Below are 26,315 nucleotides of genomic sequence, written 5' to 3'. Positions count from 1 at the left end.
ACACATGGGAGCCAGAAGTTAGAGCCGGACTATAAACAGAACACTGTCGTATGTATTAATTGATCAATGGACTCTACTGAATTTGAGTTGTGCTTGAAGACATAGCACTCCACAACACCATTATTTGTTAAAGTGACCTGCACAGACTGCCCCTTGGAGAGCAGGAACTGCAAAATTTGCATTGCTGATTCTAATCTGCCAGCCTGAATTTGCATGTTATGACCATAGACCAGAGCAAATGCCAAAGGGCAGTTCTTTAACTGCTTTCCATTGTTCTGTACTGCTCCTGGCCATCAGCAATCTGCCACTTCCCAAATGCACATCAGGCTGAACTTGGATGACACTTTCATGCAAGTGTAATCACAGATGAACACAGTAGAACATAAGAGAACTAATTTCACTGGCAGACCCAATACATCTCAGGTCACACCACATGCAGATATGAGATGGGAGGAACACCAGCTGCTGTTTATCGTGCTAATCTGGAAGCAGTGCTGAGATCTTGACAGGTTGCTGGCCACAGCAACATGGGGACCATATCTGACTGCGAGGTCTCCTGCAGTTCTTCGTCAGCCATGGAAAGTCCAGGCTGTTGACAGTTGGCACCAGCAACTCAGACTCCTGTTCCTCCTGTCAGTGAAACAAGTAATTACCAAGAACAGGAAGCAACAATAAATGAAATCACAGTGTCTCATCTTGAACTACAGAGGTCACTATACTCTCCTCTCTCTTGTCTGAACATGCTCTGAGCATATGTTTATATCCTAGTACAAGGTAACAGTATTGGTAAATGACATGCAATCAGAAGTTGATTCATGAAGATGTTGTAAACACAGCCTGAAGTATATGTCCTCTCCACGCACTAAATTACAGCTCAAGACAGATATCTGTGGGAGTTAGGGCTTTCATGTTTGATCTGAATTGGTGGATTCACTAAATATTTAGTCACTACTAGAGCCTAATGGTTTTTTCTGTGGTTCAGACTCACACCACTGGTAAATAGCCTGCAGGCACAATGGCTCAACATAACAGAACCAGAAATATGCCCTGCTGAATGCCAGCTTCCTTCCAGGGTTTGATTTGTGAGGAATTAGCAAAGTGACTACTTGCAGTCTACCTTTTAACAATTTTGCAATTGGAGGATCTGAACTTGACTGTTTCAGATGTTTTAAATAAAATGTTCTATCAGAGAAACCTGAAGAAAGGAATATTTTTTTTATCTCATTCTCCCCTTTTACTTAGAAAACAAATTATGTAATAATCCATGTCTTGAATCCTTCAGTCACTGTTTTTTGGAAGTTTTCAAGGTCAGGTTGGATGGGACTTTGAGCAACCTGGTCTAGTGAAAGTTGTCCCTGCCCATGGCAGAGGGGTTGGACTAGATGATCTTCAAAGGTCCTTTCCAACCCAAACCATTCCTTGATTCCATGATTCTATGATCTGTTAAATTTCCTATGTCCTGTATACTACTGGCCATACCATATACCATCTTTCAACTAAAATAAGCAGAACTCCATGGAAACATGTCAGTTGGACTGATTATCTCATTTTCAGAGTCCTGTCTTAAAACAAAAGTAATCAGGATATTTTTGATTTTAAACACCAGCATTATTGACTTACACATAGCAGTCAGAGTACTGACCTAGATTACAGACAAATTTCAATATTAATATGGAAATTAGCAGTACTGAAATTCTCCCTGTCCGAATATTTGTCACTGTTCCTCACACCAGAGGAAAGAGACAGACAGGAATATTACATGCTGTGCTCCTTATCTGCTTATTTTCCTGTTTTCCTAAAGGAGATGAGAGTAGCAACGAAAAGCAAACCTGAAGCTAACCAGTGGAATAGAAAACTGGAAACCAAGACCCTATGTCAATTGTTAGATGGAGATATTGGAGAAAGGAATTCAGTTCTGGGCTTTGCCAAGCGATTCCTTTGTCACCTGGGGAAAATATTTACTAATGTTTTTATCAGTATGGAAAACACAGCCTTTAATGTCTGTATAAAAGATGCCTATCTGCAAAAAAGGGAAAAGAGCAATGATGCTCATGCTTTGCTTGTCTTACCTATTTACTCTGAAAGCACTTGAGGGCGGGGATTAGCTTTATTCTTTGTTTGCACAGCACTGAACCTGCCTCATTTTCAGCTTCATTACAATTTGAATTGGCTATATTACCAGAATCTGAAAAGCCCTGAGTCTCTGCTGCTCCTGATACTGTACAACAGTTATTTCTTAGAGGGAATAGGGATTATTCCTCTTTCTTACTGAGGTGGAAAGGCTGATGACTGCAAGAAGGAATAAGTATTAGCTGCTTGGGATGTTTGGAGTTTAAGTACTGCTGAGCAATGTTAATGCTGTGCATTGTGTCTGTGAACTTATAGGTGCAAATTTACATTTGGAAAGTACTCTGCGGGGCACCACCTTGGTGGCATTTGTGGTCATGCTGAGATCAACATGGAAACCCGCTCTCTGTTTGGATGCTCATGGAAAGGCCCCACAGAAATAATGTTTAAATAACAGGAGTTAAGATACTATGTTATTTTAAACTTTTCATAACTTCAAATGATGGAAAGCTGCTACTCAGGAGTGTCATTACAGAAACATTTGTGACACTGTGTAAATTCAGTCTGTGCTAAAATATTCTGCAGTACTACTGCTCAGTTAGTAGCTTGGTCCTGCCTGTGCGAAGATATCACCCAGGACAGGCTGTGGATGAAGGGAGGAAGGGAAACCAGAAGGCTGCTGTGTGATGCAACAAAATTTTAATGAGCAAGAAATGCCTATGTTTGCAAAGAGAGATATCATAGAATATGAAAAATCTGTTTCCAGACAATTTCACAGAATGTTCAACAAATGTCCTGCTCTGAGATATTGCTGTCCTCAGCTGGCTTTCTTCTGTCTGTTGTGCAACTACTGATGAAGATACTTGTCATTATGAGTGATGTTCATATGGAATACGCTGCTCCATGATGGTTAAAAAAAATGGGAAAGCTGGAATAGGCAACAATAGCAAACAACAGATGAGAAACTGAAGGGTAAACAAAAAGTAGAAGAAAGATCAGAAATGCTAAGTGGCAGTAGCTCCATTGCAGGGCTGTAGGAACACTGAACCCCCATCCTCATTGCTCTGCATTTGGGCCTTCACGTGTGGCTCTTCTGAGAGCTTCTCTGCTGCCTTTAGCAGGGCCCACAGCTGCTGCGGAGGAGCCGGCTGTACCGGCGGGATGAGTATGGGCTGCAGTAGCCACTGCTGAGCGTGGAGAGGGCTGAACTCCCATATCCACATTGGGCGCCATATCTCAGAGAGCCCCCATAACCGTAGAGGCTCCCGGAGCTGTAGAGGCCCCCCAGGCCAAGGGACCCCCCAAAGGCGGGTGCTCCGGAGGAGCCCACCACGGCTTGCTGAGGGAAGGAGCTGAGGATGGGGCCGGGGAAGGTGACGACGACGGGGGGCGGCTGGATGAAGGCCGTCGAGTCGGGGCACTGCCGGACACATGGCTCATTACAGCTGTTAGCAATGGGCTGGGGGCAGGCGATGTTGCTGGTGGTGGGGCACAGGTCGTAGCAAGACATTTCTGTCTTGAATGAAGGTGATCCTGGAACACAGAGCACAGAGCTGTGTAAAAACAAAGCACACGATCTACTGGAATGACAGGTCAAGGTTTGGTGCTGGGTTGCTGGGGAACAGGCAAAATGATCACCATATCCATTAGTAAAATTGATGACGTTGTTCACACACTTTCCTGTCAATCAGCATTGCTCTGATCTTCCCCATCCAGTAATCCCTGCACTTGTCACATTTGCCAAGCCTTCTGAAGCGGCTGCTGCTTTTTTTTTTTTAACTCGCATTCCCTCCCAGAGGAACAGAGTGTTAGCAGCACATTTTTTACTAAAAACCCAGCACTTGTCCCTGGTGAATGCAGATTGAAAACCAAGAGCTGCAGGAGCTACAGCAGAGCTGACCTCCTTGTTACACCAAATGGGACAGAAGCAGATTTTGTCTTGGGAGAGATGGGATGGAGTCAAGAACCCAGTACTGCTTTAACCATACATTTCCTCCTCCTTTCCTGGTCCCTGTTTCTTTTTAAGCTCTTTGGGGTAATATACTTTCAGTTGTTCCCTTTTAGTTCTACACTCTCTTAATCTCTGTAATCTCTCTGGTAAACCCCAAAGCATTTGAGCCTGAGGATAGATTCATATACTTGATGTAATATGTACATGTACCCTATAAAATATTTCTAACCAATACTTGTTGGCATAGCAGTGTAATTTCATATAGAGTGTGGAGCAGGTTGGTAAAATGTAAGGAGCTGATTTTCTTCATCAGACAAAAATGCGGTTTGCAAACTGCCATTTCAGCTAAATGTCTGGTCACAAAAGCTTGTGGCTTAGCAGTTTTTCCAGTTAAAAAAAAAGGAAATATTATTTTGTTTATAAAGTAGCCCTGAAATGCAGAGAATCAAATCATTGAACTCAGTTAACTGAACAGCTAATCTGGATCTGGATTTACAAACGGACATATACCAAACACACTGGATCAGACCACTAGTCTATTTCCCTTATTATTATCTCTGGTGAAAATAACTAGGGTTTAAAATAAGCAGGATTTAGTTTTTACCTATCCATAAAAACTAAATACAAGCTAGGATTATTTTGCAATATAATCCCCATGTAGATAATGCTCTTTCTTCAGCTGGGTCATTAAACAACTTAGGATATGGCCATGTGTCTCTGATTCAGTCATAAACTGAAATGGTACAGGAGAATTCTGCATTTTAAAGTTTATGCCATCCTACATTCTCAATCTGCTAACAGTACAAGAATGCCCAAATATGAATTACAATGAAATAAATGCCTCAAACCCTGGTCTTGTCTTCTAAAGCCTACCAGTAACACAACTTGCCAATATACTTAAAAAAAAAAAAAAAAGAGAAAAAGAAAGAGAATTAAAAAATAGTCCTAAAAATTCAAATATAACAGTAGTGAACAGTATTCTAAGCTCCAGTGCAAAGGCATTTTGGCATTTAGAAAGAAATGAAACGGCATCAGACTTACCTGATGTAGAGGAGAGTACACAGGAGAGGGAGATGGAATAGGTCTGTGTACCTGCTCCTTTTATACAGTGCTTCAGATTGCCTGGGGGGGGTCTGAGGCACACTGTACACATGAAGTCATAATCACCAACCAGCCCAAATTTAAAGCACATAGAACTTCCCAAAGTGATGAAACTGTTTTCGCTTGCAGTTTGCAAAATCACCCCAAATCTCTGAATAGCATGATATGCACATTCCAGCTCCTAGTTCTCTTTCATCTTGAAGCCTAATTGACCAACTTTATTGCTGGTATCATTCCACCCTGCTCACTGGCATTGCAGGAGGTTTTAAACTGGTTCTATTTATTTAGCACTTCCTTCATTAACTTCCCGTAATGATTTTAATCAGAGCTATAACCTGCTGTCATATACATGTTTGTATTTAAGTGTTCTAGATCTAGACTGTAATCTAATCTACTCACACATTTTGCAATGAAATGTTCACTGAGATGGAAGACACCTTCTGATCCTTTTCCCACCCACAGCCACAAAACATGAGAGAGGTCCTGTACTTACAGTAATCACAGACGTTGTCTAATGGTCTTTGATTTAGAAATTCTGAGTTTTCTTTGCTGCTTGGCCAGACCTGCAGAAAACATAGTATTTTAGTACCTGAAACAGTGTTTAAACCAAAGGCTAAAGTTTTCTCTGAAGGGATAACTATTTTTTCCTTATTTTTCACCTGGAATCTGCAAAGGCACAGAGATTATCTCACAGGTTCAGCAATATAAAATGGCTGCAAATGCACAGATTAATAGTTACTAGCTACTCTGTATTGACATTGCACAGCTCTAAAGGAGGAGGTAAAACAAGATAGTGGTGAAGCAAGTGCAAATTTCTCAGTTTCTTTGTGAAATCGTATGTTTCTGTCTACCACTGCATTCATTCAGTTTCTATCTTCTCTTTCTTTTTGTTCATATGATGGAGTGTAGTTTGCCCTTAGATCTACTCCTTCACCTTACAAAGGAATTGAACCAACGTTTCGCTGGAGGATGTCACAGAAACAATTTTTGAGTGCTTCCTTCCCAGAATTACTGGGTAAGTGGCAGGAAAAGCAATGGAATTATCCAAGGAATAGTTATTGCAACAATGGATTCTTTTTTTCCTCTTCTTTCTTTCCTGACTAGCAGGACATCACCTGCAGAGTGCATATTGTTGCAGAGCCCTTGCCTGCCAAAATTTCAAGTGATTTGTCACTTGAAATTACTCAGGCTTCCCCAATACTTCATGGGGAGGGACAAGAATTTCTGCAAGACAATTCATCTTGTCTCAGATATTTACCTTACCAGAATTGGTATCACCCTTAAAATATAACTATTTTGCTTTCATTAAGTATGGAGACAGACAACAAGCTCAACTGATAAGGAAGGTTTGATGAGATGTGTCCCACCCATATTCCCATATTCTAAAATGCTGTGTAATAAACAGTGCCTGGTCCAGCCTCAGAAATCCTCATTTGCCTATGGATGGGTTGTTTGTTAAATAATAAACACTGCAACATTTCTACCAGAAGTTACACTCAAATTATGAGGTTCTTTTTTCTGAACTTTGAGATAGCCCTAGGGGATCACAAGAGCAATAATACAAAGGTTCTTCAAATATTTTTTGTGTGTGTTTTTAAGCACTTCCCAACCCTCCTTAGTGGTTTATGCATGAAGTGGTGCGTCATTATTATAATATAAATATGTGGTTGGATTCAAGCAGCCCAGCATTTTGAAACGTATTTATTAAATTGTACTGGTCAAGAGCACTCTTCCTGTTCCCTTTACCAGTTCATGATTTCTAACCTTAGGATTTCAGTTGATTTTCTTTTATAATTTAGGTTTTCATTTATTTGCTTAAGTTTGTTTATAAGCTCCTTCAGTGTTGATGTTGTATTAATTCATATCCCCTTCAGTGTCTGTAGCACAAAAATCTGCAATATCTGCCTCTGTCCTCACGTTTTGAAAGCTTTTCCCAGGACTTTCCTAGCCTAACTGTGAGTGGTCTATCTTTCTTCTCTGTTTTAAACACATGCTTATCTTCCTAAAATAATATATTTAACAAGTTGCCTGTAGTCTGGCTAAAAAACTGTTTACCTTTGTTGTGACCAGTGAATTTACCTCTAAAATGTGAAGAAATGGTACAACTGGGTAGGGAGACAAGGCATGAGTCTGGATTATTTTAAAGGTACTTTGTAATGTATTTTTTGATTTTTCCCTTAAATGAGCAGGATGGTCCTGTTGAAATCTTAATTCAAACTTCATAGATGGGTTGCTGATTTCACAAGAAAGACATCATGTTTTATATCAGTTATACTTTATCTACCATGGGTAAGGAAGCATGGAAAGAAAACCTGCATATGAAAGCAGATGGCAATTATGATTAACATTTGAGCCACCATCATTATGTCAACCAATAAAAGAAGAGGTAAATAAATGAAGCCAACATAACTCCTCCTGTCATTCTAATGTATTTAATGGAATGTTACCAGGAACGAATCTCACCAATTAAGTGCTAAGATGAAAGAAATATTTGTTTTGTAATTTGCATTTCGTGCAGCATGAGAATTTGAATCAACTAATAAACATAAATATTGAGCAAAGCTGTTTCAACATTTTGAGGTGAACCATGTGTGATAAGCATGGGTTGGTGTTAATGGGAGTCTCAGGTTCTTCAGGCAGTTTGAGGAAATGTATAAGTGCCTCCTCAAAACTGCCTTTTATTTACTTCTCTTGCCTTCTTCTTCCCAGAGCCAGCTATTTTCTAGATATCAAACTGTTCTTTTTCCATAAATTTAAATTAGTCCTCTTTTGTCATTTATGAGGAGGCAGTATTATACACAGTTTTAAGGTCTAAGCTGGTATTTTCCACAATGGATTGTATAGGACCTGTCACTCTCCACTAGTTCCGAACTCAGGGTTATAATCTGCTAAGCAGATACCAAAATCCCAGACACCAAAATCCCAGACTGCAGCCCTACAAACTGCTTTGTACTCCTGCACCACAAAGGCCTCGGTCACAGCCATGTTTAACAGAGGATATGTCCTCTTGGTAGTTAATTACTTGGTCTTCCAGCTGCTGTTTCAAATTAGTTTGCATGGAAGAAAGCCAAAGCTTGAAAGGTATGTAAGCAAAGGTTTCTTACCCACAGCAAAAAGGGCCTCCAGGGTGTTAGGAATTAGGTGAGCCTTTGGACAATTCATTCAATAATGCATAGCATCAGGATTTTTACACTAAACTTCAGACCATGTGGAACTGACTTTTATCAGAGGCAAGGCAGAGTATAAGAGCTACCATTTGTCTGAGGAAGCATGTGACCTCCTATATTCCTGTGTTTCCACTAAGCAGTGATTAACCATCACTTAAAAGTCATTTTTCTTACAGGGCTTATACAAATTTGAGGAATTACATCCACAGCAGCAAGTAGATGTTGACGGGGTAGCTACAATTAGGAGGGATGGATCTGGAACTAAATTAGTGTTGCAGAGGATCCAGACTTCTGTGCCTTTCCCACTTCCATGAGATCTAAGCTTTTCTTCCTGCTCCAGGGGAATTTGTGCTGTATTACACTTATATTTAGTCATGTTTCCACTCGGCCAATTCATGTCCAGCACCAGTGCCCATAGCTGCAAGGAGCTGACTGCCCTGACCTGAGGGCAGTGGCTCAGCCACCATCCATTGTCATCACCTTACCAGCCCAGGTGCTTAGTTCCTTCCTTCAGGACAGGATAGTGGGATCTCTGTTAGCACCCATACTTAAGGCCTCCTTTTGTTATGGGAGCTTTTGTTATAGTAGTCTTTATCACAACAGATTTTCTTACAGGTTTTTAGGACCTGGCAGCAAGTAGAACATCCCTTCTGGCTGTTGTTTTGATACTGGATACCGCTGTGGAAACTGTGGCTCTTGCTGGAAAAGCTATTAAATTTACCAGAGACAACTAAATAAAAACAAATAAAAGGAAGATTTATAGCTGACTTTTTAGGTAACACGTGCTGAGAAGTGTGCTTTAAGCACTGTCCAGTTACAGAGAGTGGAGCTGGGCATGCACAGCAGATCTTGCCTTTCTTTTTTCATATTCTGCCTTCAGTATTTAGTTGGATGTTCTCTGAACATTGTTACGTTATGCTTAGCCATCCTTTTTACTGTAGTAAAATATGTAGCCTAAGATCTTTTGGCAGCTGAACCACATAAAGAAAACTATCTTGCGAGATAAGCATCTGCTTGAATCAGAAGATGGTTACATGCTTTACTGATAACTTAAAAAGCTATGCCATGTACAGTGCAGTATTTTTGTTCGTTTTTAGGCTACCTATATAATATTTACACAAATTTTATTTATATTTAATGTATACATAACTTAAACAGAACCGAAGAAGTCCCAAACCCACAAACTCAATCTGATATACTGTGAAATTATGCACATGGTCCTTATTGTGGTTTTGAGGAAGCGTCATCTGCACACAGCCAGAATTTTGGAGAGTGAGACAATTTAATAGCATGGATCTAGGCTGGTCTGTGCTAGAGAAACACAGAATCTGAAATTCACTTAATATCAGTCACCAATCTTCCATTACGAGCGGTGGAGGTGTAATTACATGTACGACATTGGATTAGAAGTCTGCAGTGGAATAAGTAAGAGCTTAACTTTCAGAGTGTGAATAGTCACTTGTAGTTCAAAGAATTATCGCACAAACTCATGAATGGGGAGTCTAATAAAGTATTTGTAGAGAAGGCTGCTGTTCATCTATGGACAGCACGTTGTGACCATGTTGTTGCAATTCAGTGGTGAAACAGGCCTAGCAAGGGCTCCTCATGGAGACTTTCACTATGTGGGCAAGATTTGCACAATATTATCACAGCCATATGTACAACAGGCAGCTTTATCCAGAAAAGTTGGCAAATTCAGAATGGATGAGAACACAAAACCATAACACACTTATTTTAAATGATGCAACAGAATTTTAATGAGAATGGAAAGAACAAAAATACATTGCAATATTAAGAATGTGTATCCAAGATGTCAGAGACAAACACATTTTGAAAGACACTGTTAAAAGTCTCACTGCATTCAGTCACAAGTATGATAAAGTAGAAGATAGTAAGGAATTGAACCCATGATGATACCAGGAAAAAATTCAAAGGGAAAAAAGGAGAGGTGCAGAGCATGCAGAAAGCACTGCACTGAACAGGGTTTGTGAGTGCTTTAACAAAGCTGTCACTCATCTGCTCACTGGTGAATCTGCATTTTGTTTTTTACTTGTACTTTATTCAGTGGATTTTCCTGTTGTGTTTAGCAGGGCCTGCAGCTGCCATGGCTGTACCTGTTGGACCAGGAGGAGTAAGGGTTGCAATAGCCAGAACCATAGGGTCTACCATAGTCATATAGACCCCCGTAACCAAGAGAGCCTCCACAGCCATACAGGCCCCCATAGCCCAGGGAGCTGTAGCCTCCATAGCCATACAGACCCCTATAACCCCTGGAGCCATAGCCCCCAAAGCCATACAGACCCCCATAGCCCCGGGAGCCATAGCCCCCAAAGCCATACAGGCCCCCATAGCCCAGGGAGCCGTAGCCCCCATAGCCTCCAAGGACAGGTGCTCCAGAGGATCCCACAACTGAATCCTGTGGGAAGGAGCTGAGGATGGGGCCTGGGAAGGTGACGACAACAGGGGGTGGCTGGATCACAGTCGTGGAGTCAGGGCACTGACGGACGCACGGCTCGTTGCAGCTGTCAGCGAGGGGCTGGGGGCGGTTGACGCCGCAGGCAGGGGTGGAACACAGGTCGTAGCAAGACATCTTGCAAGGATGGAAGTAAGCTGCAACACACACTGGGGAGTAAACGAAAGACACAAATTCGGTGGGAAAAAGAGTTTGAAATTTGGACACATGGACTAAAATAATGGCTTTATCTTTCAGGTCTTGATTGTCCTTCTTTTCTTCAGTATTTTTCATGAGGTCTCTCTCCCTCTTGTAAATCACCATTGCCCAGATTGCACACTGATCAGTCATCTCTTTTATGGTCTCATTCCTAATTTCTTCTACTTGGTTCCCTTTATGAAGTAGTTCTTTGTTCTACGCCCCTGCCAAACACTGCAAAAATATTAACTTTACTTGGCAAATTACTTCCACTATACTTTGCAGCCACTCTTACAACGTCTGTATCTGAAAGGTCATTTCATGTTTGTTTTATACTAGCCAAAACAGTGTGACCTGACAACCAGCAAAACTCCTGTGGTAAATTAATGGGTAGCCGGAAGAACAACTCTGTCATATTGACTTGCAACGTGCTTCCAGAAGCAGGAGCTAAAGTCATGCTGCCAGTATGCTGAACCTGCTATAAACACAGATTAAATAAGGCATTCCCTGCCCTGAAGCGGTTGCAAAGTAGCTTGGGGGCCACAGTGTGGGTGAAAAGATTATTTGTCTGATTTCCCAGATGGGAAACTGGTACACTCAGATAAGTAGGGCTAGGTTTCTATTGCAGATAAGTATGTTGGGATCTGAGCTCTTCAGAAAGACTTTCACCATAGGATCCCATGGAAGGACTAGGAATACTGCCTGTAAACAATTTTTTTCCCCCATTAGAACCAATAAAATATTAGATTAGAAGAGACTTCTGGAGGTCATCTAGTCCAACTCCTTGCTCAAAGCATGGACAAAGTAAAGTTTCATCTCTGTTTCATCTCTGTTTCATCAAGTTTTCATCTCCTAGTTTCATCTCTGTTTTCCAATACTTCTTTAGGCAATACTTCTATATTCTTTCTGGTTAAGCTTGTCCCCTCAACAAACACATGCATATACATAGACACATATCAAAAACTCACATGCAAAATCTTTAAAAAATTCCTAGTGATTGAACAAGCTTTCTGATGATGCTTTGGAAGCTGCTTTGATAGCTCAAATTTGTATTAACAGGAAACAATAATTTTTGAAAAACATAGTTTTACCATTTTAAACCCGAATACATGGATGTCCAACACCAAGTAAGAAAAATAAATTCACAGTGAAATAATCCAACATTACTAAGAATCTTTGAATACTTATGGATTATTCTGACCTTAATTAAAACCAGCAGAAAAGAGATACCAGAATTTTAGGAAAGAGATCACATAGAATGATACTTACCCTTTTCACAGAGATGAATAAAGCAAGTAAGGTGGAATGAAGAGCCCCGAGTTGGAAGAGCTTTTATACAGTTCCCTAGATCATGGGGATCACCTAAGGTGCAATTTGTTCATGTGCATAATTGGGGCAAACATGAAACTAATATGACACGTAGGTCCTCAAAGTTTTGCTGACTATTTGTTTATTTGTTGGTTCAAAGTCTCATGAAATATCATAGATGCATTTCATCACAGAAGCCTCTTTCACCTTGAATGGTTAAATGTCATATTCATTCCTGTTATCATTCCATTCACATCCTTGGCGTTACAACAACAATTATACTAATGCTCTTCCTTAGCTTGTCCATTATTAATGGCAAAACTTGGCTGCTCACTGCATGGCTGTTGTCAGCTGATGTGCACAGATTTTTCCATTAAATCCAGGCTGTAAGATACCTGCAGATGAAATGAAGTTCCATTAAAGCAACTTTGGGGTCGTCATTTTTATCTTTATCATTTGCACTCTCAGCTACTTAATATGAGACCAATGCTGCACCCAAAGGAAGCCACAGAAAACATGCTATGGTCCTTAAATGGTTTTCTATTGTTCGGCTTTTGCTTCTGAACAAAATGCTGGCCCCGTCTAATGAATAAGGGACTTGGGGAAATAACTCCTACTTTCTTTGTTGTGCATTCAGCTGTGGATTACTCTCCCTGTCCTTTTCTCAAACGCTGGCAAGTCCTTTGAACAATTTTAAGCAGAAGGTGGAGGTAGAACCTCCTTTTAAACTACTCATTTTTTTCTAACAGGTCTCTCATTGTATTTCAACGCAGGTTGGAGTCTAGAGGCAAACTAATACTTACCCTTTCTGTACCCAAGATTACAAGGCACTTTCTTTGTGAAGCGTTTGTCACCCACATTTTCCAGTTTTCCATCTCCTGATACAAAGCCTTCAGGGATCCATTTATATGTCCATCTTCAGATCAGGCAATATTGGAGACTACTGAGAAATGAAATTAAATGAAACATGATGAGTAGCAACTTGCTAAAGCTCTCTGGAGATATGCTACGATAGAGACAGAGAAATCATTTACACAGATAAAGGATGATCATTGATAGAATTGTAACATCTCAAGAAAATAGTTGCTCTGATGTGCAACTGAAAATTATAAAGATACACTGATTATACAGCTTATGAAATGCTGGATTTTATTTAAAAGTTTATATTTCATTCTATACTTCTACACTGAAAAAAACTGAAGATCCACAAATCCCCAGTTTTCAGCCATTAACTGATTATACCAAGGACACAAATACCTTGACTTACATATTTTAATGTGTTGTCATTCCATAATTGCTAGGCACCTAAATCCAGGCACATGTCTTTAATCTGATTGTAAGAACTCATTCTCAAACCATTAGTGAATAGTTCATGGCATTTGAAAAGACTTGCTCTCTGGAAGCTTGAAAATATTACTGTCCAAAAAAACTTCTAACCACCTCAAAGGCTGAGAAACCCACCTCATAATTTAGAGATAATCTATGGCACAGAGCCTTCAGTATTAAAATAATACATCTGTAAACAAGGGAAGAACCAGCCTTTGTTTTGCATGGTGCATTCCAAGTTCATAATTGTTCCCTGTTCACAGAAACTGTCAGCTCAGCCCTGTTCTGGGTTTATGGCTTGCAGCAACAATAGTGTATTACAGGAGGTCATAAGTCCTGAGAATCAGTCAGTGATTCAAAGCACTTCTGTCACATTTCAATTTTTGCACCAGAGGATCTATTTGTACTGAAAAAGCTTAGGTTTCCTCAGGCCTATTAGATATTCTTAAGTACCATCTTTGTACTGACAACATCAAACCAACAATACCTAGAAAAAGTCTCTTTGGGATCTCCAATCCCTTAGTAGCTTTAGGTAACTTCAGAAATTCATTCCTTGTTTATCTCTTAAAAAAACAAAAGCAAGCCTCAGGAAGATAAAGGCTTCCTCTCCATCTGCTATGTGAAATTCTACAGACTTAGCCCTACACATTTTTATAAGAGAATACAACTGTTTATGTGACTGATGAATGGAGAAACTGATTCAGCTCACATCTGCATGAAAAGAGTTCCCAGCACTCCAAAACAAAGGATTTCACCATTTTTTCTGTCAAATTTAAATTTCAATTTCCACATAAGCCCTATTTAGAGACTAAAGCACATGTTGCAGGTCCCGGGAGTTGCTGCTGCTCTTCTGAGCTGAATTGTGCCCATTACAGCCAGTGTCAACTACTACTGGAAAACATAATTGACTCCCAAGGGTGCTGTGTCCCCCAACCATTGGTGGGGAAACTAAACATGCAGAAACCACCCCCAACCTTCCTGCATATCATATTGACAGTTTTTAACTTCTGTCCTGGCAGGTTGTAATGTGAATTATATGTACTCAAACAAAAATCCTGCCCATGACAGCAGTTTGTAATTCTGATAAACCCATGAGACACTCTCCGGTTGTTAATACAGGAGGACCTGGCTTAATAATTTCTGTTGTAATTTCAAGGAAGTGGCTGAAATAATGCCAGGTATTAATTTTCCCCAAGTCATCACAAAATGAAAGAATTCTCTATAAGCTAAAGTGATGTTTAGGTCCTTATTACAAACAAATTTGAAAGGACTCATAAACTCCAGTAATGAACACAGCAATTTCAATTTCATCACCTTGATGAGTTACATGTGTCTGAAATGGGGCTGGACAACCAATGTTCTTCTTGTACCTCCAGCTGCTGCAATATAAAAGCTCTTCTATCTCATAGCTCTTCCAAACACTTCCCTTGACTTCTTGGTGACTTGGGTAAGTCTGATTCTTCTCTGTTGCTATCAATGTATCTTTTTATTGCTGGTTTCAACTTCAGTTGATGTCCACCAACCATACTGTCGAGTGTATCTGCATTGCCTTGGGACAGAGATTCTAATGCTGCCTCTGTGGTGGCAGATACACCCCTATTTGGTGTGTGGGGCTCTGAGGAGTTCTCAGTGTCAGAAACACTGGACCCTGGAGCAACTGGACAATGCTTTTAGTCACCTGGTTTAGTTTTAGGTAGTCCTAGGAGGAGCGGGGAGTTGGACTCAATGATCCTTATGGGTCCCTTCCAACTGGAGATATTCTATAATTCTTACTTCAATGCATTTAACCTATTCCAAAGTTTGTGTATGAGGTTCAACATTGAATAAGGGCATCACCACTGCAGCCATTCATGCAACCTGAGATGAACAAGCAATACATTCGAGAAAGTTGTGTGTGTTGTCCCAGTACAGCAAATCTTCTGGCTGTCCTTTACTTTCTTGCTTTCACGTTCTTTCTCAGAACCCGTCTAAGGACTTCCAGGACATAATGAGTGGAGAAGAGTAAAATCACCCTTGGAGAAAATAACTAAATTTAGAGGGGCGAATATAGGCTGAATTCTTGGGTTTATCAAGGAGTCCTGGTTTGTCCTGGGAAGAATAATCTGAAATTAGTTTTTTGAAAGACATTAGGGACTAAAACACTATTTATATTGAAATTGTCCAGTCTGTATCCATACAGTAGCTGCATAGGTGGGAATTGGGATAATAATGCTACCATCTGTCCTTTGTTGTCTTGTCAAATGGCTTTCTGAGCAATCTGGGCAGTCACAATCCTATAATCTGTTGTTCCTACAACTCTCAGCAAAATTGGGATGAGTGGGAAGAAGAAGCTACTGTAATTAAGTTATTCATGAACTACATCTCATGTAAACCTCCTGAACCCAAATCCAAGTTCTCCTACTGACTCATCAGATGACCTTGGACAAAGTCACTTTGCTCTCTCTGCTTTTGCTTCTCAATGTTCAGTTTAACGTGTAGAAATATATCTAAGTTCTTTGCAGGATATTCATGAGGGACACCACTTTCAGAGGTAGGCATAACATTTCCCATATGCTTCTGTATGCGTAGACATCTTCTAGAGAATTTTCGAAAATCTGATTTTTGAAAAAAGAGGATTATGATTGCAAAGTGGGAAATCAATTTATTTACTTGTACTTGACTCATTATTTTAATGTAAACTGTTGAATTTTGAAGTCTTTGTCTTCTACTTAGTCTAATCAACAGTGTGTGTTGCAGCTTATCTCCATCCTTGCAAGATGTCTTGCTACGACCTGTGTTCCACCTCTGCCTGTGGCGTCAACCGCCCCCAGCCCCTCGCTGACAGCTGCAACGAGCCGTGCATCCGTCAGTGCCCTGACTCCACGACTGTGATCCAGCCACCCCCTGTTGTCGTCACCTTCCCAGGCCCCATCCTCAGCTCCTTCCCACAGGATTCGGCTGTGGGATCCTCTGGAGCACCCGTCCTTGGGGGCTACGGGGGCTATGGGGGCCTGTATGGCTATGGGGGCTATGGCTCCCGGGGCTATAGGGGTCTGTATGGCTATGGAGGCTATGGCCCCCTAGGCTGTGGGGGCCTGTATGGCTATGGAGGCTATGGCTCCCTAGGCTGTGGGGGCCTGTATGGCTATGGTAGACCCTATGGTTCTGGCTATTGCAACCCTTACTCCTCCTGGTCCAACAGGTACAGCCATGGCCACTGCAGGCCCTGCTAAATCCTACAGAAATACCCCCTGAGTAAGGACTAACCAGCAACTGAGAGATACAAACTTGATCCACAGCAGTGGTCTCAAGGGAGCTGTTGTGAAGTCCTGATCACTGCCACCCCACTGCAACAGAGCTGGGAGCACACTGCACATCCTTAATTTCTTCACCCTCTACTCATGCTCTTTTCCATCTATGTGTATAATGGGTAGGATAAAACAAGTAATTTATATTCTTATGAAATGGCACTTCACTGTCCAACTGAAGAAGAACAATTACAGAAGGAACTGCCTCCACTCTGATGCATATTCTTGATATTCTACAATGCTTTTCTGTGAATGTTTATTTCTCATTAAAGTGATTCTACTCTGCATCAAACAAATCAACTTTTAGTTTTAATTTCTTCTGCTATGGATATACAACTTTCCTCTCTGCAAATGGGGAAACTCAAATCCTTACGTAGGTTGAAGCTCAGACTTCAAAAAAACAGCTGAAATGGCCCAGCTATCAGTGAAGTCAATCACTCTTTGTTGCACTCAGTGCACCCATTTGGGGCAGGAATCCTTCCTCCACAGCTGATCTGGGTTACAGCAATAACATTATGTTTAGAAAGAAACCACACTAAACCTCCATTCTCTAATGAACTACTTGAACATCTTTGCGGATCATAGCAGGAGTAGAGCTGGTGGCTCAACTGAGGCTGGATTCAAAGCAAATTATGGGCAAAAGGGTGGCTGATGAGGCCCTCAGGTGGGAGGGATGCTCCTGAGTCAGAAGGGATTTAGGGAGGTGGGGAGAGGGTGGTGAAGGGTATTGGCACGGAGCTGCTGAGAGGGAGAGGATTGGAGCTGCAACAAGGAAAAGAGCTCTTCAGGGGTGAGTAGACTATCTAACAGACCTTTTAGATGAGGACTATTGTGGGAGAGGCTGAAAGTTAGAGCAGCTGAAAATGGGGGTTTCTGTTGTAAGGGTTTCCCAGGCAGAAGGAATTGGGAAACACAACAACAGTGTTGAGGATATGTATAGAGGGTTATGACTTTTTCTACCTTTTAAGCTTTCCAGGCGCTATAACTCTGTTCTATCTCTTCCAGCTGTTCTTGCTGGCATAGATGAATTAGCCCTTGGGGTAGCTGTATGGAGTAGCTGTTTTTCTATCAAAAAACATCCAACACCTTAGATTTCATTATTATACGGAAAGACCATTACCCACACTTCAGATGTAAAAGTTCCCTTGTATGGCCCAGAAAACTTTCTTTAAGGAGTTGACAGAATATTAATTCAACTTTCTGCAGAGACTATTACTGAGGATGGAGTTTAATTATTTGAGTGAGATCCTGAAGTTCAAGGAGATGAATCAAAGACTTACCTGGAAGAAATTCTTACTAAAGTCTAATGTTTTTTAGGAAAGGGTTTAAAATTAGTAATCTACCATTTCATTTCTCTACTACTACTAATCTGTAACCAGTGAATGTACCACCAAGAAGCCAAATTCTTCAAAAATGTCAAGAATCTTGATCTGAAAAAGGGGGACGGCAGGACAGTAGTTCCTTCTGTGCTGAGGGCTTTGTGCTGCTTTTGTACACTTAAAATCCCTGATTTTTTGGGGCACGATGTTCAACTTCATAGTTTAAACTGTTATTGACAGCTGCACAGGTTAGATTTCTCCCAAGACAAATAATAAGGGTGAAAACATGAGAAGAGAATGCCAGAACATGACAACTTTGATGCAGTAAACTTTTAATGATAGTGAGAAAAGAAATACATTTTCAGAATCTCCAAGTACGGTTCTCCAGTCAGGGATACATTCACAGGTGATTGATTTTTTTTTTTTTTTCTTCCTGAGTCTTAGCTGTTGATTTGAACAGACAGGAACTGTTTTGAGCAACTTTGTTACATGTTTACCCTAGGCAACATGGAAATGTCATGGGAAAAGCATTAAGGCAGAAACTGGAAGTAGAAGAGGAGAAATTCAAAGGGGGCTGAAGGGATACAGCTCTGTGGTCTTGGAACAGAGCAGTGGAGGTTCAGATCTCTTTAGCTGTGAAACCATCACATCTCATTTGTTGTTATAGCTCACTTGGGATATTTCTGTAGGATTTAGTAGGGCCTGCAGCTGCCACGGCTGTACCTGCTGTACCTGTAGGAGTGAGGGCTGCAAGAGCCAGAACCATAGGATCTACCATAGCCATACAGGCCCCTGTAACCCAGGGAGCCCCCATAGCCATACAGACCCCCACAACCCAGGGAGGAGCCCCCATAGCCATACAGGCCCCCATAGCCCAGGGAGCCGTAGCCCCCATAGCCTCCAAGGACAGGTGCTCCAGAGGATCCCACAACTGAATCCTGTGGGAAGGAGCTGAGGATGGGGCCTGGGAAGGTGACGACAACAGGGGGTGGCTGGATCACAGTCGTGGAGTCAGGGCACTGACGGACGCACGGCTCGTTGCAGCTGTCAGCGAGGGGCTGGGGGCGGTTGACGCCGCAGGCAGAGGTGGAACACAGGTCGTAGCAAGACATCTTGCAAGGATGGAAGTCAGTCTAAAACATGGTCATTTACGTTAACATTAAAGAAATATCAAACATTAGGTTATGATGAAGCAGTCCAACAGGTTCTCAGTAACAAATCTGGGAAGTAAACATATTTTCTATTACTGTTCTTCCTAGCAGTGTAATCTGGAGGCTAGTTTTGACTTTAGGATGACAAAGTAGTGTACTTTTCAATTGTATCTTTGGTATTTCCAGATGAGCTATTTTTGATAGTATTACATTGTTATTAGTTGATGTTTTCTACTTGAGAAGTTTGATCTTTCCTGTTATAAACTCAGCAGAACTCTGCTAAATGCAGCCATATACAACCATGCATATGAATTATTCTTTACTTCCTAAAATAGTCAAGGAATTCTTTGGCACACTGAAATGTTACAAATTTGGGATTTAAAACTGCTTGATATACCCTTCTTCTGCAGCCTATCTTTACAGGACCTAGTAACAAATAAGAAACCAAACATTATTTCCAGCAGCAAATAATCTAGAGATCACTGCCAGCCTGGCAGTAACTGGAGATGACTTGGTCCTGAGTTAAAATCAAGAGTTCTTGACAACAAGTTAAGTTTAGCGAAGTTTGAGACAAATCTGACTTACCCAATTCACGAAGGTGAGAAACGTGCAAGGAGTGGATAGAAAGACTTAATGCAAAGAGCTTTTATACAGCTGTCAGTTGCCTGGAGGACATTAGGCATCCTATGCGTGAGTTCATAATTAGGTACCAACCCCAAATTGTAGAACAGGTAGTTCCTCAAAGTGCTGAAATTGTTTTTGCTTATTGCTTGTGCACTGCAGGCACTTCAAACCCACACATAGCGTGACATGCACACTCCACCACAGACCTCTCTATTATCTCCAGGTTTATATGTGGAATTACTCTTGTATTCCATTGCTCTCTTTAGCATTAGGGGAGGAAGTAAGCTGACTTGATTTAAGAGTCCTGCATAATTAGGATGCCAGGAGGACAGTAATTTCTTTTGTCCAGTTACAGATCTTTTAGTGTAATCAACATTATACCTTGAGACAAAATGGAATATATTTTACTATCTCAAATGAAGGCTGGAGACAAATAACAAGGTTAAAAACATTCTTTCTGCAGACATAGCGCACTTCTACCTCCAGCTACTCAATGCAAACACAATAATCTGAAAGGTCCAAAAAGTGTAATAAGCAATGAACTGATTAAAGGAAAGATCCAAGTAACCTTAACTTACCTATTTTAATGTGATAATCTCTTATAATAGGGGGGTGTATGCATCCAGGCATACTTTTATATAATTATGACACAGTATGTACAAGCTAGTAATGGGTGCTCATGAGGTATTTGAAAATCTCTTGGAATGTTCTTGTAAACCTTTGAGATGGCTTTTTTCTGTATTATAGCTCAGGAAATCTGCATATGTATCTCTAGATTTGGAAAAGCTCATAATTTAGAAATAATATGTGGACTGAAGTTAACCATGTTGACGATTATGATAACCATGATAATGATATGGTATTACAATAATGGCATAAACAAAGAAAGAAACCTCAGCAAAAGCCAGCATCTGCCTTTCCCAGCAGATTCCCACCTCATAATTGCTCTCTCTTGCAAGATGCCATCAATGATGGGGTTAGCTGCAAGATCGGTTGTAGACCAGGATCAAGGATGCCTGAGGAGCAAACTAGAAATTAAAGGAAACTTCAGGAAAATGCACCCTCCCAAACTTGTGGATCAAACTGAGCTGAAAGTTTTGAGTATCCCTGACTGCTTATGATTTCAGAAATTCACTGGGCATCTGTCCACTTTTTTGATGTCACTTGGATGACACTTTAGATACTTTGATGTCTAAAAGGTTGCTTTTATCTATCGGATACACAGGTGAAACAAGACCTGCAGGAATCCTTTAAGACCTGTGAATGGTCTTTGATTTAAGCAGTAGGTCTGAGCGGTTTTGAACAGCCAAAAGGAGCCTGTTCAATGTACCTGCAGGCATGCCAGAAGAAGGGCAGAGATAACACATAGAAGATGAGCAAGTGGGACACCAGTAAGAATTGCATATTCTGGGATGAATTTATTGAGTTGATAATGTTATTAGACTGTGGCTTAGCCTGTTACTCTGAAATGTCACTTCACAGCTCTCCTTCCTTCAAAAAAGAAAGGTGGGTTTTTTTTCCTAATACAGTTAAATTTGGGAGTTCTCCTATATAACTTCTACAAAAACACACGTCTATCTCAGTAAATCACAAATTTAGATATTAATTCAATGTACACTTTGATTATTTTGAGCTTTTGATCTTGAGCATGAAAAATATAAATATCTCTCCTTTCAGAACTAAATTCACCTTTAAGCTGTAGTTTGGGGGTGAGATAAAACCTAAGGCTGTTTTGGACATCTGCGACTGTGTGTTCAGGAATGCTCACAATATAATTTGATTCACAGAGTACTGAGAATCCTCCATGGACTCCAATATGAATTGTATCACATCTCAGAAATAAACCTAATCACACAAAAAATATTGCCCACCTTGCTGAGGATTTAACGATAGACTGTATTTTGTCTTTAAGAAGAGACAAAACTTATGTAAGGGACTTCAAAAGAAACACCTCACAGCAGGTTATTTCTGATAAATGTCTGACTATCTTTGTCATATAATACAGCAAAAGAAGAATATCTATGTATAAGCAGCTTACTACGTGGTGCAACTCCAAAGAGAATAGAAAACTGATATTAATTTCATGAATCATGTTTTAGGATGAAAGATGCATTAATTTCACCCATGACTCTTAGATGAAAGAACCTTGCATGATGTAATGCGTGTGTTATGTTACATGATAATTGAAATCAAGTAATAAACAAAAACAAAGTGAAACAATTTCATCGCTTTGCGGAGCTATCAATAGAAAAAATGTGCTGTGTCAACTAATTAGATCCATGTTCACAAAACCATCTTCTCATGCCTCAGGCAGTCTGAACTGTATAAAAGTTCTCTCCACTCAGGGTTCTTCCAACCTCTTCTCTTTGCTTGTTCTCAGTGAATTGGGTAAGTCTGAATCTGCTCTTTACAGCTATTGGAATTGCTCTTTGCTGTACAATTTAATCTAGGATGGTATCTTCCATTAAGAACTAGTGGGTAAAATTTTAGGTGAAAAGATGAAGCTTACAAAAATGATTAAAAGTATTATGGACAGCTATTCTCTGCATTCAGGGTTGGCATTTAATTTCAAAGAAAACTGGAAGTTTCTTGATATGGCAGAAAATTAAGTTCATTGTTAGGTTACTTCCAACAGCTGAAGAAATTATGTGACTAGTTCAATATGCATTCCTCTTCTCTGTTTATATGGGTAACTGGAAAATATTTGAAAAAGTTTAAATCTTTATGTTTCACAGGGAAATGCTGAGCTTAGAAGCAGACCTTCTCCAGTTTATTCTATTACAGATCACTCAAAGTGCTTTTACATTAATTCAAGATAAATGGGCATGAATACTACAAGAGATCAGGCACTGGCTTAGATACAGTAGGGCACAGAGAGGAATTGAGAGCTGTTGACAATGCTCTGTAAGAAATTTATTTAATTAAGAGAAAGAGGGATCATGGAGGCAACTTAAGGAGCTGACAGGCAAAGCACTGGGTTTTTCATGTTGATGGGGTCAAGTTGTTTGGGGTGAGACTTTTTCAAAAGAGTTCGGGGCCTGCAATGAACACACTGTGTTGTTAAGTTAGTCATAAATATCTCATTGCCCTGATTAAATGTTTGGAAACTGGGGACAATAATCTTTGCAATTCCCTTGTGATGGTCTTATCAAACAAGTTACTGAGCAAATCTTAATACACAATGATTTATAATCCCTGTTCTGACAAGGCTCAGCACAAAGGAGATCAGTGGGAATGGAAAGTCAGAGTCGTGAAATCATGCATAACAGCACACACCATTCTTGGAGTTCCAGTCCTTGCTGATCCACTGACTCACCAAAGCATCTGAGCAAATAATTTGGCTGTTCTGCCTCAATTTTCATTTCTAATAGACATGGGCAAATTCGTGTACTTCAAAGCACTCTTCTCTGAAGAAAGTCAGTGAACTCTATAGCACTTTTATATATGTAAATAATGTCTTGTACTTGGTAAAATCACCTTTTGTATATTGACTTCCACCCCTGCAAGATGTCTTGCTATGACCTGTGCTCCACTGCTGTTGGTGGCATCAACTGCCCCCAGCCCCTTGCTGACAGTGGGAATGAACTGTGTGTCAGTGCCCTGACTCTACAACTGTGATCCAGCTACCTCCAGTCATCATCTCCTTCCCACAGGATTCAGTTGTGGGATCCTCTGGAGCACCTGTCCTTGGAGGCTATGGGAGCTCCCTTGGCTATGGGCGTTATGGGGGTCTGAATGGCTATGGGGGCTCCTCCCTGGGTTGTGGGGGTCTGTATGGCTATGGGGGCTCCCTGGGTTACAGGGGCCTGTATGGCTATGATAGATCCTATGGTTCTGGCTCTTGCAGCCCTTACTCCTACCGGTACAGCAGGTACAGCTGTGGCAGCTGTAGGCCCTGCTAAAATAGAAATATCCCTTGACTAAAGAATGACTGGCAAATGCATGATACATTCTTGATCCTCAACTGAGCTCCTAAGTAAGGGCAGAGCATCAAAGACTTCCACTTAATAGAGTGGAGTCAAAATAGCTCCATAAATTAAACTTCTCATTTCCTTCTTCATTTGTTTCATCTCCCCTTCCTTGCTCCTGCCAGTGCCCAAATGTGGAACTCCACCATTGTCCCACAGGACACTTGCTTCTCCCTGAAACTGCCACTGCCTGGGAGAAGCCTGAAAGAAGACCTCTCTTGAAGCCCAGGGTGACATCCTGCCTGCCTCTGCCTTATGTGTCTTTCTCCAGTGGGTATTTTCCTGCACTGCAATAAAACAAATCTGCATCCAACACCTGCCTCTCTGCCTTTCCTTTCAAAGCCCCACATGGGCTGCAGGGCTCCCTCACCCTGCACGTGTTCCCTGCCAGCCAGGCCAGGGCAGTGTCTCAGCCCCAGCAGAGCCCGGCTGAACTGCCTTTTGGGAGACCCCACAGCCCTGGCCACACACAGTTCTGCTGTTACGAAACCTATCTGCCCAGTCTCTCATTGCTACTGAGCTACAATTATTGTCTCCCCTACACTATTTATTCTAGTTGCCAGACTTCCAGGCATTAGTCCATTTTTTAAACTAGTTAGTTTAGTGCTGGAATTACTTTTAATTTTATATCTTCCAAGATGGTGTACTAGAAATCATCAAGTTGTGTTCAAACACAGTGTAAAAAAAAAATGGCCTGAAGCTCTGTCAAAGCATATTCTGAAAAGGAACAATAGGAGGAAGGTAAACAATGGGAGACAATTTTTAAGATAGGTATCTGATGAGCAAAGATCAAATTGTACCTCTTTTTTTTTTTTTTTTTTAATCACTGCTGTGATAACAATTGCCTCAGGGAAGTTTTGGCTGAGTGTAAGTCAGCTGGGTGAAGTAAAAAGAATATGAACTAATGCATTACAGAGGATTTACCTATTACTTCACTGAGATTCTTTCAAAGAAAAAGTCTGTGCATGAATGTACAATTTCTTTATCTCAACCCTCTGTCAGTGTCATAGACTAACAAGTCTGATTTTAACAGGCAATTTGATGTTCCACTCATGAATCTCACTTTTATTTCAAGAAATTACTATTTAATTTTTACTGATTAACAAATACTTATTGAAAATATTTTCACCAAAAAAAGCCCTTCCCTGAAAGGTTCTCCTCTCTCTGCCTGCTTTATCCTCCCTGTCTCATCACTGCCTGCCCTCATCGCCCTTGGATTTTTGGGAAGGGTCTGGGTGGGTCTTAGAAGGGACTGGAGATTGCAGGGCCCAGCTGAGAGCCCTGCACCATGAGTGACTGGGATGTGTGAAGAGCCCAAGCAGCTGAGGTGGAGAAGAAAGGTTCCTGCCTCTTGGGTACAAGGAAATAGCTTTCTGTCCCTGCTGTTCCTCTCCATCCTCACGTGGCTTGAGGCAAGGACACTGCTGCCATTCCCAGGAGCTCAGCAACCAACCTCCTGGCTTGTGTCACAAGCGCCCTGCATCTCCTTGGCTCAGGTAGCTCTCTTGTGCTAAGCAAAGCCCTCTTTCCTCCCAGCTAGTTTAGCCCAGTCCCAGGCAGTTCCTGGGACAGCTTTACAAAATGAAGATGCCTGGTTTCATCTCCATTTCTCTTCTGCTCAACACCAGGGTCCTTGCTTTCATGCACAGCTTGTAAGAAGTACTTCAGTGTAAATCATACATGATCAGAGCTGAGCACCTGAGCTCCAACTGCCAACTTTTCTACTGATACTCTCAATGAGGCAGTGCCAGGCAGGTACCAGCCAGCACCCAATTAGATGTGTATTACGTCAGACAGCAAGTGCCTAGCCCAATATAACAAGATTGGTGAGAGCTATTAGCATCCAGCTAACATGATTATGTAGCTTCTATTTGAGTTGGATGCCTGTTCAGGGTGAGCTCATGTCTGATTGCAAAATAGTACATAGACATACCCTTTCTGTCAGTGTCTAATGTTATATGGGAATTATAGGAATGGAGGGGTTTTACTACATTTGTTGCTCAAGGATCAGTCTCAGAAAACCTCAAATTATTTGTTTTCATTAATGGCATTGGCACATAACTTGGGAGCACTCTGTTTTATGTGCTGATAACATAAAGCTGAGTGGCATTAAACAGGAGGGATCAGACTTTAAGACAGGTAAAACAAGATGGCTTAACTGATGGGAGTAACAGTAATGGTATGATCTTCAGTAATACAGAGCAAAACCATGCACCTGCTGACTATGGAGAAAAGATCTGGTGTAACACAGGCCATAATCAGAAAGAAGTGACAGAATAGGAAAAATTCACTGAGTAGCCCCACATATGTGATGGTAAGGAATAGGGAGATTGTATGTTCTTGAGTGAATACACTGTAAATAGAGAATACAAGAGAGTAGTGGTAGTATAAGCAGA

The 26,315-nt window shown here is 41.0% G+C and overlaps 4 protein-coding genes and 1 long non-coding RNA gene across 6 annotated transcripts; 2 read left to right on the top strand and 3 right to left on the bottom strand.

The window, feature by feature from the left end:
- Positions 1 to 2,751: 2,751 nt before the first annotated feature.
- On the bottom strand, positions 2,752 to 5,306 carry LOC142036370 (scale keratin-like). The gene is made up of 2 exons (XM_075039502.1): positions 5,060 to 5,306; positions 2,752 to 3,600 (listed from the first exon to the last, which is right to left on the bottom strand). The coding sequence occupies exons 1-2, from the start codon at positions 5,208 to 5,210 to the stop codon at positions 3,182 to 3,184; spliced, it is 570 nt and encodes a 189-aa protein (XP_074895603.1). The 5' UTR covers positions 5,211 to 5,306; the 3' UTR covers positions 2,752 to 3,181.
- A 4,785-nt stretch (positions 5,307 to 10,091) lies between these two features.
- On the bottom strand, positions 10,092 to 12,237 carry LOC142036369 (scale keratin-like). 2 transcript variants are annotated; one of them, XM_075039500.1, is made up of 2 exons: positions 12,206 to 12,237; positions 10,092 to 10,908 (listed from the first exon to the last, which is right to left on the bottom strand). In XM_075039500.1, the coding sequence occupies exon 2, from the start codon at positions 10,874 to 10,876 to the stop codon at positions 10,370 to 10,372; it is 507 nt and encodes a 168-aa protein (XP_074895601.1). In that variant the 5' UTR covers positions 10,877 to 10,908; positions 12,206 to 12,237; the 3' UTR covers positions 10,092 to 10,369. The 2 variants fall into 2 exon arrangements, with proteins under 2 accessions (XP_074895601.1, XP_074895602.1); XM_075039501.1 differs by having other exon boundaries at positions 10,092 to 10,896; positions 12,206 to 12,236.
- A 4,089-nt stretch (positions 12,238 to 16,326) lies between these two features.
- LOC142036211 (scale keratin-like) lies at positions 16,327 to 18,754 on the top strand. The gene is made up of 2 exons (XM_075039334.1): positions 16,327 to 16,751; positions 18,679 to 18,754. Exons 1-2 carry the CDS (start codon positions 16,327 to 16,329, stop codon positions 18,752 to 18,754), a joined length of 501 nt encoding a protein of 166 aa, XP_074895435.1.
- Positions 18,755 to 18,868: 114 nt separating this feature from the next.
- On the bottom strand, positions 18,869 to 19,288 carry LOC142036210 (scale keratin-like). The gene has a single exon (XM_075039333.1). It carries the CDS (start codon positions 19,286 to 19,288, stop codon positions 18,869 to 18,871), a length of 420 nt encoding a protein of 139 aa, XP_074895434.1.
- A 3,016-nt stretch (positions 19,289 to 22,304) lies between these two features.
- Positions 22,305 to 24,232, top strand: LOC142036367 (uncharacterized). Its single transcript, XR_012652140.1, has 2 exons — positions 22,305 to 22,339; positions 24,045 to 24,232. It is a non-coding gene; the product is annotated as an uncharacterized LOC142036367 (long non-coding RNA).
- Positions 24,233 to 26,315: the final 2,083 nt, after the last annotated feature.

This window comes from Buteo buteo, chromosome 11, assembly GCF_964188355.1.
Source record: "Buteo buteo chromosome 11, bButBut1.hap1.1, whole genome shotgun sequence".
NCBI lineage: Eukaryota > Metazoa > Chordata > Aves > Accipitriformes > Accipitridae > Buteo > Buteo buteo.
Note: the sequence above shows the minus strand (reverse complement) of the source record. Positions and strands in the feature narration are given on the sequence as shown.

Bases quoted from the DNA above. Each gene is read 5' to 3' on its own strand.
- LOC142036370 (XM_075039502.1), bottom strand. From the start codon at position 5,210: ATGTGCTTTAAATTTGGGCTGGTTGGTGATTATGACTTCATGTGTACA. The intron at 3,601-5,059 runs GTAAGTCTGATG...TCTGTGTTCCAG, and splicing joins TGTACTCTCCTCTACATCAG to GATCACCTTCATTCAAGACA.
- LOC142036369 (XM_075039500.1), bottom strand. From the start codon at position 10,876: ATGTCTTGCTACGACCTGTGTTCCACCCCTGCCTGCGGCGTCAACCGC.
- LOC142036211 (XM_075039334.1), top strand. From the start codon at position 16,327: ATGTCTTGCTACGACCTGTGTTCCACCTCTGCCTGTGGCGTCAACCGC. The intron at 16,752-18,678 runs GTACAGCCATGG...TGTTTACCCTAG, and splicing joins TACTCCTCCTGGTCCAACAG to GCAACATGGAAATGTCATGG.
- LOC142036210 (XM_075039333.1), bottom strand. From the start codon at position 19,288: ATGTCTTGCTACGACCTGTGTTCCACCTCTGCCTGCGGCGTCAACCGC.